The sequence below is a fragment of the Impatiens glandulifera genome, chromosome 9 (genome assembly GCF_907164915.1).
Source record: "Impatiens glandulifera chromosome 9, dImpGla2.1, whole genome shotgun sequence".
Lineage (NCBI taxonomy): Eukaryota > Viridiplantae > Streptophyta > Magnoliopsida > Ericales > Balsaminaceae > Impatiens > Impatiens glandulifera.
In genome coordinates this window covers 35,023,671-35,038,130 of record NC_061870.1, presented here as the reverse complement: position 1 = coordinate 35,038,130, position 14,460 = coordinate 35,023,671, and the positions used below count along the sequence as shown (strand labels likewise).

The 14,460-nt window shown below is 33.8% G+C and overlaps 4 protein-coding genes across 5 annotated transcripts; 1 reads left to right on the top strand and 3 right to left on the bottom strand.

The window, feature by feature from the left end:
- Nucleotides 1–902: 902 nt before the first annotated feature.
- On the top strand, nucleotides 903–3,353 carry LOC124914545 (U2 small nuclear ribonucleoprotein A'-like). 2 transcript variants are annotated; one of them, XR_007096818.1, is made up of 9 exons: nucleotides 903–1,077; nucleotides 1,163–1,203; nucleotides 1,363–1,492; nucleotides 1,565–1,770; nucleotides 2,058–2,231; nucleotides 2,343–2,393; nucleotides 2,479–2,604; nucleotides 2,960–3,017; nucleotides 3,122–3,353. XR_007096818.1 is itself a non-coding variant. In XM_047455121.1 (8 exons), the coding sequence occupies exons 1-8, from the start codon at nucleotides 996–998 to the stop codon at nucleotides 2,963–2,965; spliced, it is 816 nt and encodes a 271-aa protein (XP_047311077.1). In that variant the 5' UTR covers nucleotides 903–995; the 3' UTR covers nucleotides 2,966–3,215. The 2 variants fall into 2 exon arrangements, 1 of the variants encoding a protein (XP_047311077.1); XM_047455121.1 differs by having other exon boundaries at nucleotides 2,960–3,215.
- A 1,421-nt stretch (nucleotides 3,354–4,774) lies between these two features.
- Nucleotides 4,775–7,602, bottom strand: LOC124915349 (calnexin homolog). Its single transcript, XM_047456048.1, has 6 exons — nucleotides 7,430–7,602; nucleotides 7,262–7,331; nucleotides 5,492–6,618; nucleotides 5,333–5,404; nucleotides 5,110–5,259; nucleotides 4,775–5,034 (listed from the first exon to the last, which is right to left on the bottom strand). The coding sequence occupies exons 1-6, from the start codon at nucleotides 7,526–7,528 to the stop codon at nucleotides 4,903–4,905; spliced, it is 1,650 nt and encodes a 549-aa protein (XP_047312004.1). The 5' UTR covers nucleotides 7,529–7,602; the 3' UTR covers nucleotides 4,775–4,902.
- Nucleotides 7,603–8,442: 840 nt separating this feature from the next.
- LOC124916759 lies at nucleotides 8,443–9,190 on the bottom strand. Its single transcript, XM_047457521.1, has 3 exons — nucleotides 9,149–9,190; nucleotides 8,915–9,054; nucleotides 8,443–8,839 (listed from the first exon to the last, which is right to left on the bottom strand). The coding sequence occupies exons 1-3, from the start codon at nucleotides 9,173–9,175 to the stop codon at nucleotides 8,458–8,460; spliced, it is 549 nt and encodes a 182-aa protein (XP_047313477.1). The 5' UTR covers nucleotides 9,176–9,190; the 3' UTR covers nucleotides 8,443–8,457.
- Nucleotides 9,191–9,653: 463 nt separating this feature from the next.
- Nucleotides 9,654–13,310, bottom strand: LOC124915233. Its single transcript, XM_047455910.1, has 7 exons — nucleotides 12,923–13,310; nucleotides 11,752–12,157; nucleotides 11,469–11,625; nucleotides 11,156–11,200; nucleotides 10,631–10,796; nucleotides 10,091–10,452; nucleotides 9,654–9,993 (listed from the first exon to the last, which is right to left on the bottom strand). The coding sequence occupies exons 1-7, from the start codon at nucleotides 13,250–13,252 to the stop codon at nucleotides 9,675–9,677; spliced, it is 1,785 nt and encodes a 594-aa protein (XP_047311866.1). The 5' UTR covers nucleotides 13,253–13,310; the 3' UTR covers nucleotides 9,654–9,674.
- Between the last annotated feature and the right edge of the window lie 1,150 nt (nucleotides 13,311–14,460).

The window sequence follows — 14,460 nt, the reverse complement described above, 5'->3', positions numbered from 1 at the left end:
ATCATTAACAAAAATATATAATTTACAAGATTGTAGGACAAAATATAGATGAAACTAAGAAATTCCTCAACCAGCTCTCAAATCTTCTAACCAGTCAACTAATTTTTAAATAGAGTATGAGAATTATATATAAAAAATCGTCTGGTTGAACAAGGGTTATTTTTGCAGCTGGTCTACAAGCAATGTAAGTAGGTCAGGCAAGCTCTAAAAAGATAGTAAGTAGTTTCTAAAAGTCACAATTTGATTTTTAGTACTTAAAACGGTTTAAGTTGAAATAAAAGTCATGTATTCCAATATATTTTGTAAATATTAATTATTTTGTACGAAATCTTATATTAGGAATGATTCAATATTTGAATTTAATTCATTATAATAAGTTCAATTCTCATATAATAACATAAGTTTGTTAAGTTTTTAACTAAAAATATTTAAGTTGTCATATTATAATATAAAATAAATAAAAAACACTTACAAACTTGAAAATAAAAGAAAATTTATAATGTTTATTTGCATATTTTAAAATCCGTCTTACAAAATATTTAATTGATAAGAAAATTGAGTATAAATATATTTTAAATCATTAGAGTTTGGGAGATATGGATCATCCCTTTAAATAAGTTGTTTAACCAGTTGATAATATAATTTCTCAGTTAAATAAGTATATATGTTATGATATCTTAGGGTTAAATCAAAACAAGAAGACAATAATTTTTAATCTTAATATATTTTTATTATGATAAGCTTAGATTTATAAACCTCAAATTACACACAAAAAAAAAAAAGAAAAAAAAAAAGAAGGAAATTGTTGGCGTGTGCTATTTCTGTAGTTATTTGTTTTTGCAAGGACATTCCAGTAATTAGCCTAGCGCGGTTAAGAGGTTCAAGTGCACTGTACGCCGAGCTTTAGACTTCAGCCAAAACAGCAACCCAGTCAGTAATTGGGGTTTAGGGTTTTCGGATCCTCACGAAGAAGAAGAAGACGAAGAAGAAGAAGAATGGTGAGGTTAACAGCGGACCTGATATGGAACAGCCCTCACTTCTTCAACGCCATTCGCGAACGCGAATTAGATCTCCGAGGTGTATATTTCAGTAGCTAACCTCATTTTCTATATATATTTGCTGTTTGTTTATATACGCTATTTACCACTTCATTCTAATGCAGGCAACAAGATTCCTTTGATAGAGAATTTAGGTGCCACTGAGGTGAGTTTGATCAGATTCGTCTCCTCTCTTTACCTTCAGTTTAAATTGCAAAACCCGATTCCTTAACAAGCAAAGAGGCCATTTTGTTGTTGCGCTTCCTTTTCTTTTTTCTTTTTTTTTTTGCTTTTAAGATTTTGTTTCATTTACTGGTCATTGCAGGATCAGTTTGACGCCATTGATTTGTCTGATAATGAGATAGTTAAGATTGAAAATTTTCCTAACTTAAATCGCCTTGGGACTTTGTTGATTAACAACAACAGGATCACCCGTATCAACCCCAGCATTGGAGGTTAGATTGTTGAAGATTTATCATGTGCTTAATGAGTTTATTCATGCTCTTAACCTGATTTTTCTGCATCAGAATTTCTTCCAAAATTGCATACATTGGTTCTCACAAACAATAGGCTGACAAACTTGGTTGAGATTGACCCCCTTGCATCGCTTCCCAAGCTGCAATTCCTTTCTTTGCTGGACAATAATATTACAAAGAAGCCAAACTACCGCCTCTACGTCATTCACAAGTTGAAATCATTGCGGTTGCTGGATTTCAAGAAAATCAAACAAAAGGCAAGTCTTCTGTAAAATTCATCTCATTTTGTTAATAACATAGGCTGATATGACATCTATATGTTCCCCTTGGTTGCCAAATTAGAACTTAGTTGGTTAGTTGGTGACAAAACTCTTTCAATCATAGGAATACTGGATGTGAAAAGGAGCCAGAGAGATAAGAGGAGCATTATTGTTCCCTTGCATTAGTTGTAGTATATAAGCATTGTAATGATGTTCTTTGTTGCTTTCATAGAATCCATTTTATGTTATCTTGCATTTTCAGTATGCCTTGTTCTTGATAATAGGAACGTGATGCTGCACATAAACTTTTTGCATCAAAAGAAGCTGAAGAGCAAGCCAAGAAAGAATCTGTGAAAACAGTTGTGCCTAGCAAGGTGCCAGCTGCACCTCAGGTTCCAAAAGAACAGCAAGCACCTAAGAAAGTGGCACCTACACCAGAGCAAATCACTGCTATCAAAGTATAGCTCTTCTTTAGTGATTTTATATTAATTTTCTTAAGTTAATTCTTATATTCTTTTGCAAAGGTTAAGCTGCCTAACTTGAATTATCTCTTGACAATAATTATGCAGGCTGCTATTGTGAATTCCCAAACTCTTGAGGAAGTAGCCAGACTTGAAGAGGTTCTTATACTATTGATTCTCACTCTTCATGTCACTTTTGGTAAACAAATTTTTGTTGTATGATAGTTTTAATTGTGATGAACAGGCATTGAAGACTGGGCAGCTTCCTTCAGACCTAATAATAACTGATGAAGAGGATAAAATGGTGACAGATGAGCAAACTGAAGCTGGTGAAAAGGAGAATAATGATGAATCCATGGGGATGGAACAGGTATATGGGCCATTTTTAAATGGTATTAGAAATTATCATCTCTTTCTTTTCAAGTCGGGTCATTGGTGTCTGGGACTCGAGGTTCTATTCTCTTTCGAAAATGGTTCTTCCTTAAATTTAGATGCTCATAATAATATAAGAAGAAAGGTAACTCAAGTGGTAAGAGTCTTGAACTAAGAGGCTGATGTCTCATGTTTGATTTCTACTGAAAGCACCTTGATTGAAAAAGAAGCCTTCTCAAAAGAAAAAAGAAAAAATAATCTCAAAACAAAATGATAAGAAGAAGAATCATCAATCATCCCATCAATAACATTTGCTTTAGGTTTTGAGTAACATTTTATGTTCTGTTTTTCAGGACTAGGTGCATGTATTTATACAAGTTCTGATGGTTTTCGAAGATCTTGTATTCTTCTGTAAGTTGAATTTATTTTTCTTTTACCAAAGATCACATTTCTACCTGTTTATGGTGTTGCAGAAGAACAAGATTTTTCATTGTTTTTTTGGTGTTGTTTAATAGATAGATGAGAAATTGAAAGGGAGGTAAATTTTCAATCCACAAACTGCAGATGTTGAAGGGGGCTTTGCTTTCATTTTTATTTTATTCTTCTATTTGTAGTTGCTTTGTCTAATTAATATGACTTAATTTCAAGATGCTTCTCAATACACTCCCAATCAATAGATGGAGAATCTTTTAATGTTGACTTATTTAGTTATTTTGCCCAAGTTGAAGACAGATAACATATTCTCAACTTTTTGTTTATATATTTTATAACACAAAATTGTGCTATTCTTTTGCAGTTTGGTTCTATTCTTGTGCAATATTTTAGTATTGATTCTGAAAGTTAATATGTATTATGATAAGTTAATGCTAGTCGAAGTTCTCAAGTATTTTATAAAACAAAAAACAAGTTAAATAAAAACTATAATATTCTACAGTGACCTGATTTTATGTTGTGGTAGTTGTAAAATTTTAGATTGGATCTTGAGTCTTGAAATTAGGGTAAATAAATTGCTGATGTGAAATTGGTTTGAATGATTCATATTTATTATACATCACATTAGTACTTTAGGAAATATCTGTCAATACATGTATAGACTTACTTCCAAGCTTCTAGTATCTTTGTGAGTGTTTTGATTAACAGTTTATTTACCAAAATGTACGCCCAGATTTGAGCAGTTAAATAATTGGTTTGATACATTCACAATTTTTTTAAAAAAAATAATGTATATGAATAAATAACAATATAATGAATAATGTCATTAATAAGTTTGACTGGTCTGATTTTGCTGTTGCTCTTCTATATTGGGTATGGCGACAAATAGTTTAAAAAAAGTTTGAATAAGTTTAAAAAAAGTTTGAATAGATGTTAGTGACCTAATAGTTATAATAAATAATTTAAAAATGTTAGTTTAAGATGATTATCGCTCTTATTTTATTTAAACATTATTTTTAAAACAGTCGGTTAAAGTGATTTAGTAGTGCTGAACCTATCTAACGAATTTGGTTTGATAGGTTGGGTTTACAAAATTTAGTAAGTTTACTTACCCTTATTTCTGCCCATTGTCTGAAAACCTAGTTTAAATAAATCAGGTGAGAATTGTTTGTTCTTCAAGCATTTCATCCTCATGACATTGGTCATTTTTTATAACAGAAAAGCTGCCATATAATTGTTTATACTTGTTTTTTATGTTCAATAAATAATAATTATCCAAAACAAAGGAACTAGTAATTAATAACAATCACAGTTACAAAATCATATATTTATCCCTCCCATCTGGCAGACTTCGGTTGATGGACTCTTCTCATCTTTTGTTTTAGTTTAAGATTTGATTATCGTCGAGATTGGTTAGTGTGCTGATGCTGAATCGACCTTAATGACTTCGGTTTGATCAGTTCGGTTTAAACAATTAGGTTGGTTTAGTTACCCTTATTTCTGCCCATTGTGTTTAGTATATATGCTTTAGAATTACAATGAGAAGTTGAAATTCGAGATATTTAGTCCTTTTTGTGAAGGACTGAATTTTCGACTCAACTGAAAACCTAGTTTCTTTGTACACAGGAGAAGGTAATGTCTGATCTGGTCAAAATTTTAAATAAATCAGGTGAAACTCTTTTTTTTTCTTCAAACATTTCATCCTCATGACATGGTAATTTTTTTTAACAGAAAAATGGAACTGAATTTCTTCCTCACATATAATTGTTTATACTTGTTTTTTTGGTCCAAAAAATCATAATAAAAATAATCCAAAAGAAAGGAACTAGTAATTAATAGCAATCACAATTACAAAATCATATTTCTATCCCTCCCGTCTGGCCGACTTCCTGCGGGTTGATGTACTCTTCTTCTCCTTCTCATCTTCTCCACTCCCGCTCCCACTTCCACTTCCTTGGTCAGTGTTGTTCTTAGTCGTCTCAACGCTCACTTTCTCCTGTAAAATGTATCGAACCCCATCAAGATTTTACCATAATACATGTTACACTAAATTAATTGATTCAAATTTTACCTCTTCCTTCTCCTTCTTCTTCATCGAAGTCCTCTTCTTCTTCTTCCCACCAAAAACCAATTTTAGCAAAACTGTGAAGATAACGATGATGATGGAGACTATTATGCTGATTGTTATATTTGGTTGCTTTTCTCCCTTCTCAATTAAATCCTGTCAAATACCCAAAATATATATTAATGTAATGTATGTTCTTTGTTTCCTCATTTTAGAATCAAAAACTTACCAGAATCTTGTGCTTATGTTCAGCCAATAAAGGAATGTCTGCAATCTTGTACAGAACATCAAAAACAGTTTTCTGCAAACAAAAAAATAAATTGATTTAAAAACACTATAGTACAAACATGTATTAACAGATCAAAACAGTTGATGATGTTGGGTTTACCTGAATTCCCTTGAGATCAACTGATCCAGCAGATGCTTCCTCTGCCTTTTGTTTCTCTTCCTCAACATCAAATTTCGGTTTCCAAGCAGTTACTCTGTATTTCTCTGCCACTTTCTCACTGTCAGCTATCAAAATGTTATCAAACAAGATCCCATCTTGCATTGTCCAGATCTCAATACCAATGGCAGAGATGGGTTCGAAATCGGGTCTATCCAATTCAAAATGCTTTGGGTTAGCTATTTCCTTTGGCTTCCAGATACCCTTATAGTTAGGGTTTTCAATAAGTGGTGCAGTCCACTTTCCTTTGTAAGCTGGGTTCCTCTTCATTGGTGTCTTCCATTCTCCGCAACCAGGGGCGGCACCACAATTAGGGTTTTCAATCTTGGGTGCTTCCCACAAACCATCTTCCTCGTCATCCCAATCTTCAGGCTTTGATGCCTCTGGATCATCGATCTCTTCTTGTTCATCGTCTAGCCATCCCTCTGGCTTAACTGCTTCATCATCTTCGATCTCCATTGGGGCATCTTCATCCCAGTCATCTGGCTTAACTGCAGCAGAGTCTGGGATTTTCGACCTCTCATCCCAGTCCTCAGGTTTCTTATCTTCAGGGTCTGGAATTGTCTTGGAAGGAATAAGAGATGGTTCAAAGTCTTCACTAGAGAGGAAGTTGGCTTTCTTCTTTTCTTCTCCATCAACGAGGATTCTTACCCCGTTGTCAGAGGTTAGAATGGCAGTATAAACATGGGTTAGTTTGTCAGATGGGACGGAGGCTGGGTACTTGAGATGATGCTCGACGTATTCTCCTGTTTTAGGATTCTTGTGGTTGAGAATGAAATGGACCTTGTTTGTAGCACCACATTTATCAGGGCCAAACATGATTGAATAAGGAGACTCATTGTCAAATTGCTTTGGGATCCATCCAGCTTCTTGAGGGCGGAGAAACTTCAAATAAGCTCCACCACATTCAAGTCCATTTTGAAGTCTGGTTTCAAATTGGAGAACAATTGTTCCTTCCTTCAGATTCACAGCTTCATCAAGCTCCTTCACAATTGCATATTTCCTTGCTGCCTCACTCACAAGTAGTCCATAATCTTCATGTCCTTCACTCTTTGAATGTTTCCAAACACCTAAAGACAGCAGTGTCAATATGTTATATAATTCAATGGATGCATAGCAATGCCATTCAGTTCAATGCAAATCATTCTAATAATATAAATTTCATTATCATTCCTCATTTTTAGACTATTTTTCAACAGAAAACGAAGCAAACAAACATCTGCAGCATATTTCAGAATATAAAAATCAAATATGAAGAAATTCTATTACAGCAAGAACCAAATGAGCCATTATCAAAACCAGGAACTATTATTGTTCACGTATGCATTCCACTAAGGACCTCATTGCTAACAACTATAAGCTTCTCCTCATATTAACTCCAATTCAAACCCTTCCAATTGCAAATTATCACAAAAACAATCACAAGCTAGTAAACAATTGATTCTCCTCCTCTTACCATGAATTGCAGAGGAGCACAATCATAAATTGGCTAAGAAGCTGCCATTGGTACTAATAAGAAAACGCTATTAACCTAGAAGCAATAGGCTCTGTCAAGCAATCTAAACAGTCGATAGAATACAATGAAAGATCGTTCAGTTTTCACAGGCAATAAGTGATTCATCACACTTGCAGTTGCAGAATATATACATTCTCTATTGCAGAATAAAAACAGGAATTGGAGACGATTCAGGTAAAGAGACAGACGGAAAATACCTTTATAATCCTCTTTCTCTGACGCGATCCAGCGTCCTTCTAAGGATTCATCAAATGATTCGTAAAAGATCTATTATAAGATGAAGACATTTCCAAACGAAAATCAGCTAAAGAAATGATGGATGATAAGGTAAGAGAACATATAGTATAAAATAATAAAATGATCACCGGATCAGCGGTGGCGGCGAGAAGCTGGGAAGCAAAGAATCCAATACAAAGGAAGAGCAAACCAAATTGGTGAGAAATACTCCGCTTACTTTCTACCATTGTGCATATGCGAAATGAAGAACAGAAAGGATGTTCAGAATTAGTGAGAGATTATGCAGAGGTTGATCAGAGAAGCAGGGAGCAGACTTATTATTATACATGATGGGAGATGTGGCATGGCGCTGTTTGAGCCAATAGCATTAAGCACTACGTGGAGGAAGCCAATTACATTTTGACACATCATCACCTTCATGGTGGAAAACTTCCTAATACCGACTCACTCACTGCGTATCAGATGCCGTTTTAAGGCCGTTTATTTAGTTTCCTAATTGAATAAATCATTTCTTTTCTTTTATTAAAACAATATCCATATCAGACTTATGGATAAATACATCATAAATAAATGAGATATTCTTAATTTATGGTATTGAATTAAAATAATTATAATTTATTTATTTTAAATATTCCAATAAAAATAAAGTAAAATCTCATTTCCAATTTTCTTCTAACAAACAAACAAACATAATTACTTTGGATTTTATAAATACAATTAAATTATTAATACACACTAAATCGAATTAGGAAATAAAAGACATGAAGTATTGGTCCCTGGTCAGGGCCGGCCCAGTGACAATTTATTAAATCCTCTCCCTCTAAACAAAAGTCAGCCCAATATCCAGGCAAATTTACTTAAGAGTTTAATATTAAAAAATACAATAATTTTAAGTTAAATATTTATTGTATTAGACCTTTTCAAACTTCAAACCTAGAAGTGTATTATTTTTGTTGTTGGGCTTATTTATGCTTATCTATGGGCCTGAAGACATGAGAGCTAGATAGATAAGTTACATTAAATATATGATACTTTGTAGTTTGTACAAAAATAAAAGGTTAATCCAGAAAGCAACAACAACATAGTAGAATTACAGACGAAGAAGGAAGGAAGGAAGGAAGAAGATTGTTATTGTAATATGATCTTGTCCTCTCATTCATTCATGTGATGGGTTGGGTTTGGGATCAACGACACCAACGTCTTTAAGAGTTTGGGCTCGAGGGTTTCGGGCTAAAACGTCTGGACGGATGGGATCACGATCAAGAACTTGGTCTTGGCGGTCATAATCTTGAACATGAGCCACTTTACGAAAGAAAGATTTCTTCATAAATTTATCAGCATCTTCAAGTACCCGTTCAGGTTCCGTAACCTCGGGAATAGTTTCTCTTCTAGACTTCCTAACGGAGACGTTGGGAGCCCTCCCAAGTTGTTGCATAGCTGTGTGTAATCCAAAGGTAGTCGACATTATTATCAATCCAAGAGCTACAAACACCGGCGCATATTCCCCCTTCATCTTAGAACTCCAACTTGTTATTTTCCTGTAATATTCATTATTATAATAATTAGATTTAATCCATTCATCTAATAATACACGGTCGGCCGACAACACTTACTTGGGGACCTCGTCACCGTGGTGGTGGTGGTGTAAATGAGCAGTATTCTCCATTGAAGAAGAATTTGGTGCATTATATGCAAACCCTCTTCTTCCACTTCCACTTCCATTAATGACCATTTGTTTCCAATACTTACCTGCCTATATATCATATATATAAACACACACAAATTATATAATACATAGCTATATATAATTATATATAGCTATTATAGATAGTGAGAAGAAGACTTACAGTACTAGGGATATTCCTTAAACTCATGATGATGGATCTATGAGAAATTAGTGTGTCTTGTTTTGATATGTACCACATCGTTCATAGGTGGTTTGTTTATATAATTTAAGTAAGGGCAGGCGGTGAGGAAAGATAGAAGATGGTTCCGGAGACACCTAGCATCGTCACCGCCTTGTTACTGGACACGTGTCACCTACTTCACTACACTAGAATTCTCTACGAGACACGTATACATTTGCTCATACACAGTTTGGATTGCTATTTTTAATTCTCCATCATATATTACTTTGTTTCAAGCATTTAAATATTCATGAGAGAAGAGGGTAAGTAAGATAAATTAAACATTTGTATAATATTCCTAGAGAAATCAATTAATTTAAATATTTTTTGTAAATTGCAAAGTTGTATAGAAAAAATGTTGCTCTCTCTCTCTGTGAAAATCAATTATTGGATCATCCTTGTGTAGTGTATTGTCATGATGATGATCATGTAAAACTAATGATAAATAATAATAATAATGTATCTCTCAAGTAATCTTGTGCAGTTCGATGTTCAAATCAGAAGAGATTGAAATCAAGAGGGGATAATTCTGGTGCCAAGCTGCTTTGAATACTCTTTTGTTATGCGCTTTCACCGATTGAGAAGGCTTGTTACCCGGATACCTTATGTCGAATATATGGATCGCAGGATCTGCAGAACCCGACGTGATGTAAAGCCCGTCTGGAGACCAATCCTGGTTTATTAGCGCCGATTGTGATTCGCTGCTTTCTTGTTTCCATCCAAATGCATGAATTTCTGCCCTTCTCAATCTTATATCAAATAGCCTCAGCTGCTTCTCAGGAGTCCTGCAAACCAAACCAAACCAACACACCTAAATATTAACTGTAATTACTTTAATAATAATAATAATAACAACTGATCAATCAAGAATGTTTAAATTACCCAGTCTGAACCATGAATAGATTGAAGTCACATGGATTTGGAACAACACTCATACATTTGCTGTCAATCTGATGGCGATAATCTGCTCTTCCTACAGCTGCATCAAACCCAATAATTCTCTTGTCTGCACCAACAGACAATACAATTTGCTTTTGTTGCATCCCTGCTACTCCCATCACAGCTGAAGAATGCAGGTTCCTGTGCAACGCTTTTGGTTTCCAATCTCCTTCTTTATCCGTCCACACCACAACTGCATGATCGCTGCCTCCGGTAACAAAACAGGGATTTTCCCATGGCATGAAAACTATGTTATTGATAATTCCCTTAAAATGAGGCTTATTCTCTAAGAAGCACACCCGTCCCTGCATCGAAAAACAGAGAATCATAAGTGTCTTCCTTTTCGTCGAGAAACTGCAAATTTCCAATTGATTGTGTAAATAATCACAGTCTAGTGTCCACCTATGAACGATCGATCCATTAGTAGCATTTCGTTACAAGCCAAAATGGTACAATTGCAAATTGTTTCACCATAAACCTTACAGCTTTTGTTTTGTTCAGATTTAGTAATGATATCTGAGAATCGCCTCCGTCAGCGCTGTATACAGAGAATAGGCAGTCCCCATCTGGATGCCATGCTGTATCTTCAGGCCATCTCCTCTCCTTTGGCGAGACGCTGTCTGTCGAACTAAGGAGAGATGCGCCCGATCTGCAATTTTAAAACCATGGTACTTGGTATTATTAGACTTAGGTCCAAAATGTAAATTATCCGATAAAGAAAGCATACAACACATCTGTCCAGTATGAAAAAATTGCAAAAAGATATTTACTTTCCAGAACAAGGTCCACGGTATATTCATCTTCTTTAGAGTAGAAATAAGTCATGCATCTAATTTGGAATCTTAACTTCTTCCCATTTATGAGCAGCAATCATAATCAAGTAATTCAGAATAGTCTAGAACTACATACTCGGTCAAAAGTGTCACAACAGGAGAAACATGCAAGGCTTGCCAATGAAAATTTGAGCTTGGTTAGAGATCAAAAGGAAGTAAGGAAATTGGAACATACCCTCTTCCATGGAGTTGCCACAAGTTGATTACTCCGTCCAAGGCACTGTAACAAAAAAAAAAACAGATAAGATTCAGTTTTAAAGGTGAGGAAGAGATAATGCAAAAGAAGCAAGGTAACAACAATGAATTATTTATTTAACTGAGATTCCTCTATTCCCTTAAGAATGCGTCTACTAATATGTGCAAGTCAGACTTACATCTTGCAGTAATTATTGAATCATTAAGGATCATCAATGACAATTGAGAATGAAAGGACATGGAAGCATGATCAATTATTCTGAAATAGAAAATATTGTTGAACCCCAAACTACCTGGTCATAAACAACTGATCATTTGTTGGGCACAAAATAAGACTTCTCATTTTCCTTTTGTGTTGACTTGAAATGACGCACCCCGTCTGGCAATTAACTTTCGTTGCAGATGATGATCTACGTATCATAGAGATCAATTCTGTGTGTTCCTTCTGCTCTGTAATATAATAACAATGATTATCAACCGAGAACAAAACTAACAGACTTCTAGGAACTTAAAACATTATGAGACTGATTTGATGATGTCTGATGCAATGTACATAGAAGTGAACTTAAGATTTACCATGCTTCCTTTTTCTCCCAGAGTCTTCCATCGGCACTGTTTGTGTAGTTTTCACTTTCCCAACCAGTGTAGAACCTTCTGTTTTCACATTTTGGGAAGTTTTCACTTTGGAAACTGGAGTAGAATCTTCAATCCTCAGAGTTTGGGAATTTTTCACTCTCGAAACTGGAGTAGAATCTTCAATCCTCGGAGTTTGAGATGTTTTTGGTTTGACAGATGGAGAAAGAAGTTTTGGTTTGGCCTGCAACTGAGATTGAGGTGGATCTCTCTTGACCTCATTAGGAGCAGGTGAATCCCTAGAGGATTTAAAATCATGTGTCTGCAACTTTTCACTTGTATTGTTCTGACGTCTAAAACGAGCATATTTAGCCTTCACATCCTCTAAACTTTTTTCTGATTTGGCAAGCTGCAAACCATTGCCAAAGGGATGGTTAGCCATGAAACAAAATATATAGTAACATACTGATTATCCTTAGTTAAGCAAAGCAGTAACTGAAATCAACTCAAAAATGCATTTATTAGGACAAATGGCAGTGTTACTATTATAATCTGCAATATCAATGTGTATTCATCAAGAAAACAACTTAAAAAATCTGCATATTACATTTAGGATCTTGGGTTTGGTACATTTAATGCAAAAAGGTGTAAATGATATTCTCCATGAAATTAATTTTGGACTATCGATGACTCAAGGAGGAAGAAATGTGTGTCAAAGCTAGCAGGTCACCATATGGCATCATTTAGTTGCCACATGTCTCCATAAAGGTTCTAATGATGAAAGCATGCTGATTGGTCATGTTTTCTTCTCTCAAACATGAATTCAGGCTCCAATATTGGTCCCTGGTTCATCTAATTAACAAACAGAGAGAGACCTATTAAGAGCTTATAAAAATAAAGTGACTAAAGTAAGACAAAAGGATGATATCAAAAGAGTCTACAAGTGTCAAGCCAACAACGTGATTTGCTTTTGTGTTAAAAGATAACAACTTTTCCAATACTCGACACTTTGTTCTCAAATAATCTTCTATATCCAAAGTCCAAACCAGTCAATTCACCGCATAAGTATCAAATTCAAGGTCATCTGATTCAATTGATACATATAGTGCAATAATGAAGAAAGGCATCCAAGACAAAATAGAAGAAGAAGAAGAAGAGAGTAATGAGATAGAACCTGGTCCTGATAGTATTTCATCCGCGTACGATTGTGTTCAACTTCATGTGTTCGATGCTTTATTAGAGCAATCATAATAGCTTGTTCATCTTCATCACTGATACTATCGTCGGCACTTGCATTCGCCTCGGGCGTCCCCACGGGAATTTCGCCATTTGTATTCTCTTCTGACTCCACCTTAGGCTTCTTCAATGGCGGAGGAGGCCCATTCATCATTCTTTCTTCTGACTCCACCTTAGGCTTCTTTAATGGCGGAAGAGGGGCATTCATCATTCTTTCTTCTGACTCCACCTTAGGCTTCTTCAATGGCGGAGGAGGCGCATTCATCATTCTTTCTTTCTTTTTCTCTGGGGTTTTCTTTTGATCGCCCACGCCTCCTTCTTTTCGGCTGCGGTCTCACCTTCTTATATTCGCCATCTGCCAACTTGCAACTTGGTAAACGTACTTCTTTTTTTTTTTCATTTGCAGTAGTTTTTATTTATAAGGCTATAAATAAACCTAAATCATTCAACCTTTTGAATTTTTTTATTTTTTATTATTTATTATTTTAGCCATGACCCCAAAATCCTTGAAAAATTATTAATGTGGTGTTTAATCAAAAACAATTCTTACCTTATTTCGTATCGGTTCAAGAATTGGGCTAGAATTCTAGGCAGAAAAACGTAAAAAATAAAAAAAATATTAGTGAAATTTATATATATATTGCTTAATTTTTAAAATGTTTGGATTGTTGAAATAGATATTTATATATATTCTATATAATTTCTAACTATTTAAATTATTAAAAACTATATATATATATATATATTAACTCTATAGGTATGAATAAGCAACTTATTTTTTGAATTTATTTTTATTATCCTTCTTTATTTTTATACATTATTCTTTGAAAAAAAAATATTTTTTTTTCATTATAATTATTTTTCCTTCTATGATAAAATTATATTTGCTATATATATATAATTTAATATATTAAAAATATATAATATTATTAAAAAGTAAGCAGAAAACTCTGATTAAATAAATTTTTAATGATAACTTTCAATATTTATTTTGTTTTATAGTGTGCCGAGAGTTGAATTTGTGGGGAAAACACAAATATCATCTACTACCATTTTTCATTAACTAACTGTTAAACATAAAAAAAAAAAAAAAAAAAAAAAAAAATCGTTAAAAGAAATAATTCAGATTGAAAAATACTGAAATTAATCATCCTTATCTCAATTGTCTAATTTTTAAAATTTGTTGCGGAAGCAAACCTTTATTATTTATATTTTTTATTATCAACCAAAAAAATACGTCATTCAGTCTTTAATTTTAAATTAAATAAATGAGTAAAGAAGCAAATCAGCAATAAGATTTCATGATTAATATAAAGATTGTTTGATTAAATATAAAAAAAAAACAAATAATATATAGAAAATCAAAGATGATTAATGCCTTCAAGCATTCTTTACATGTCAAGTCTCATTTATTATCTGCAATCTTTACATTCAAATACAAATTCAGACCTTTTTTTTATAAGATTGCCTCTGGTT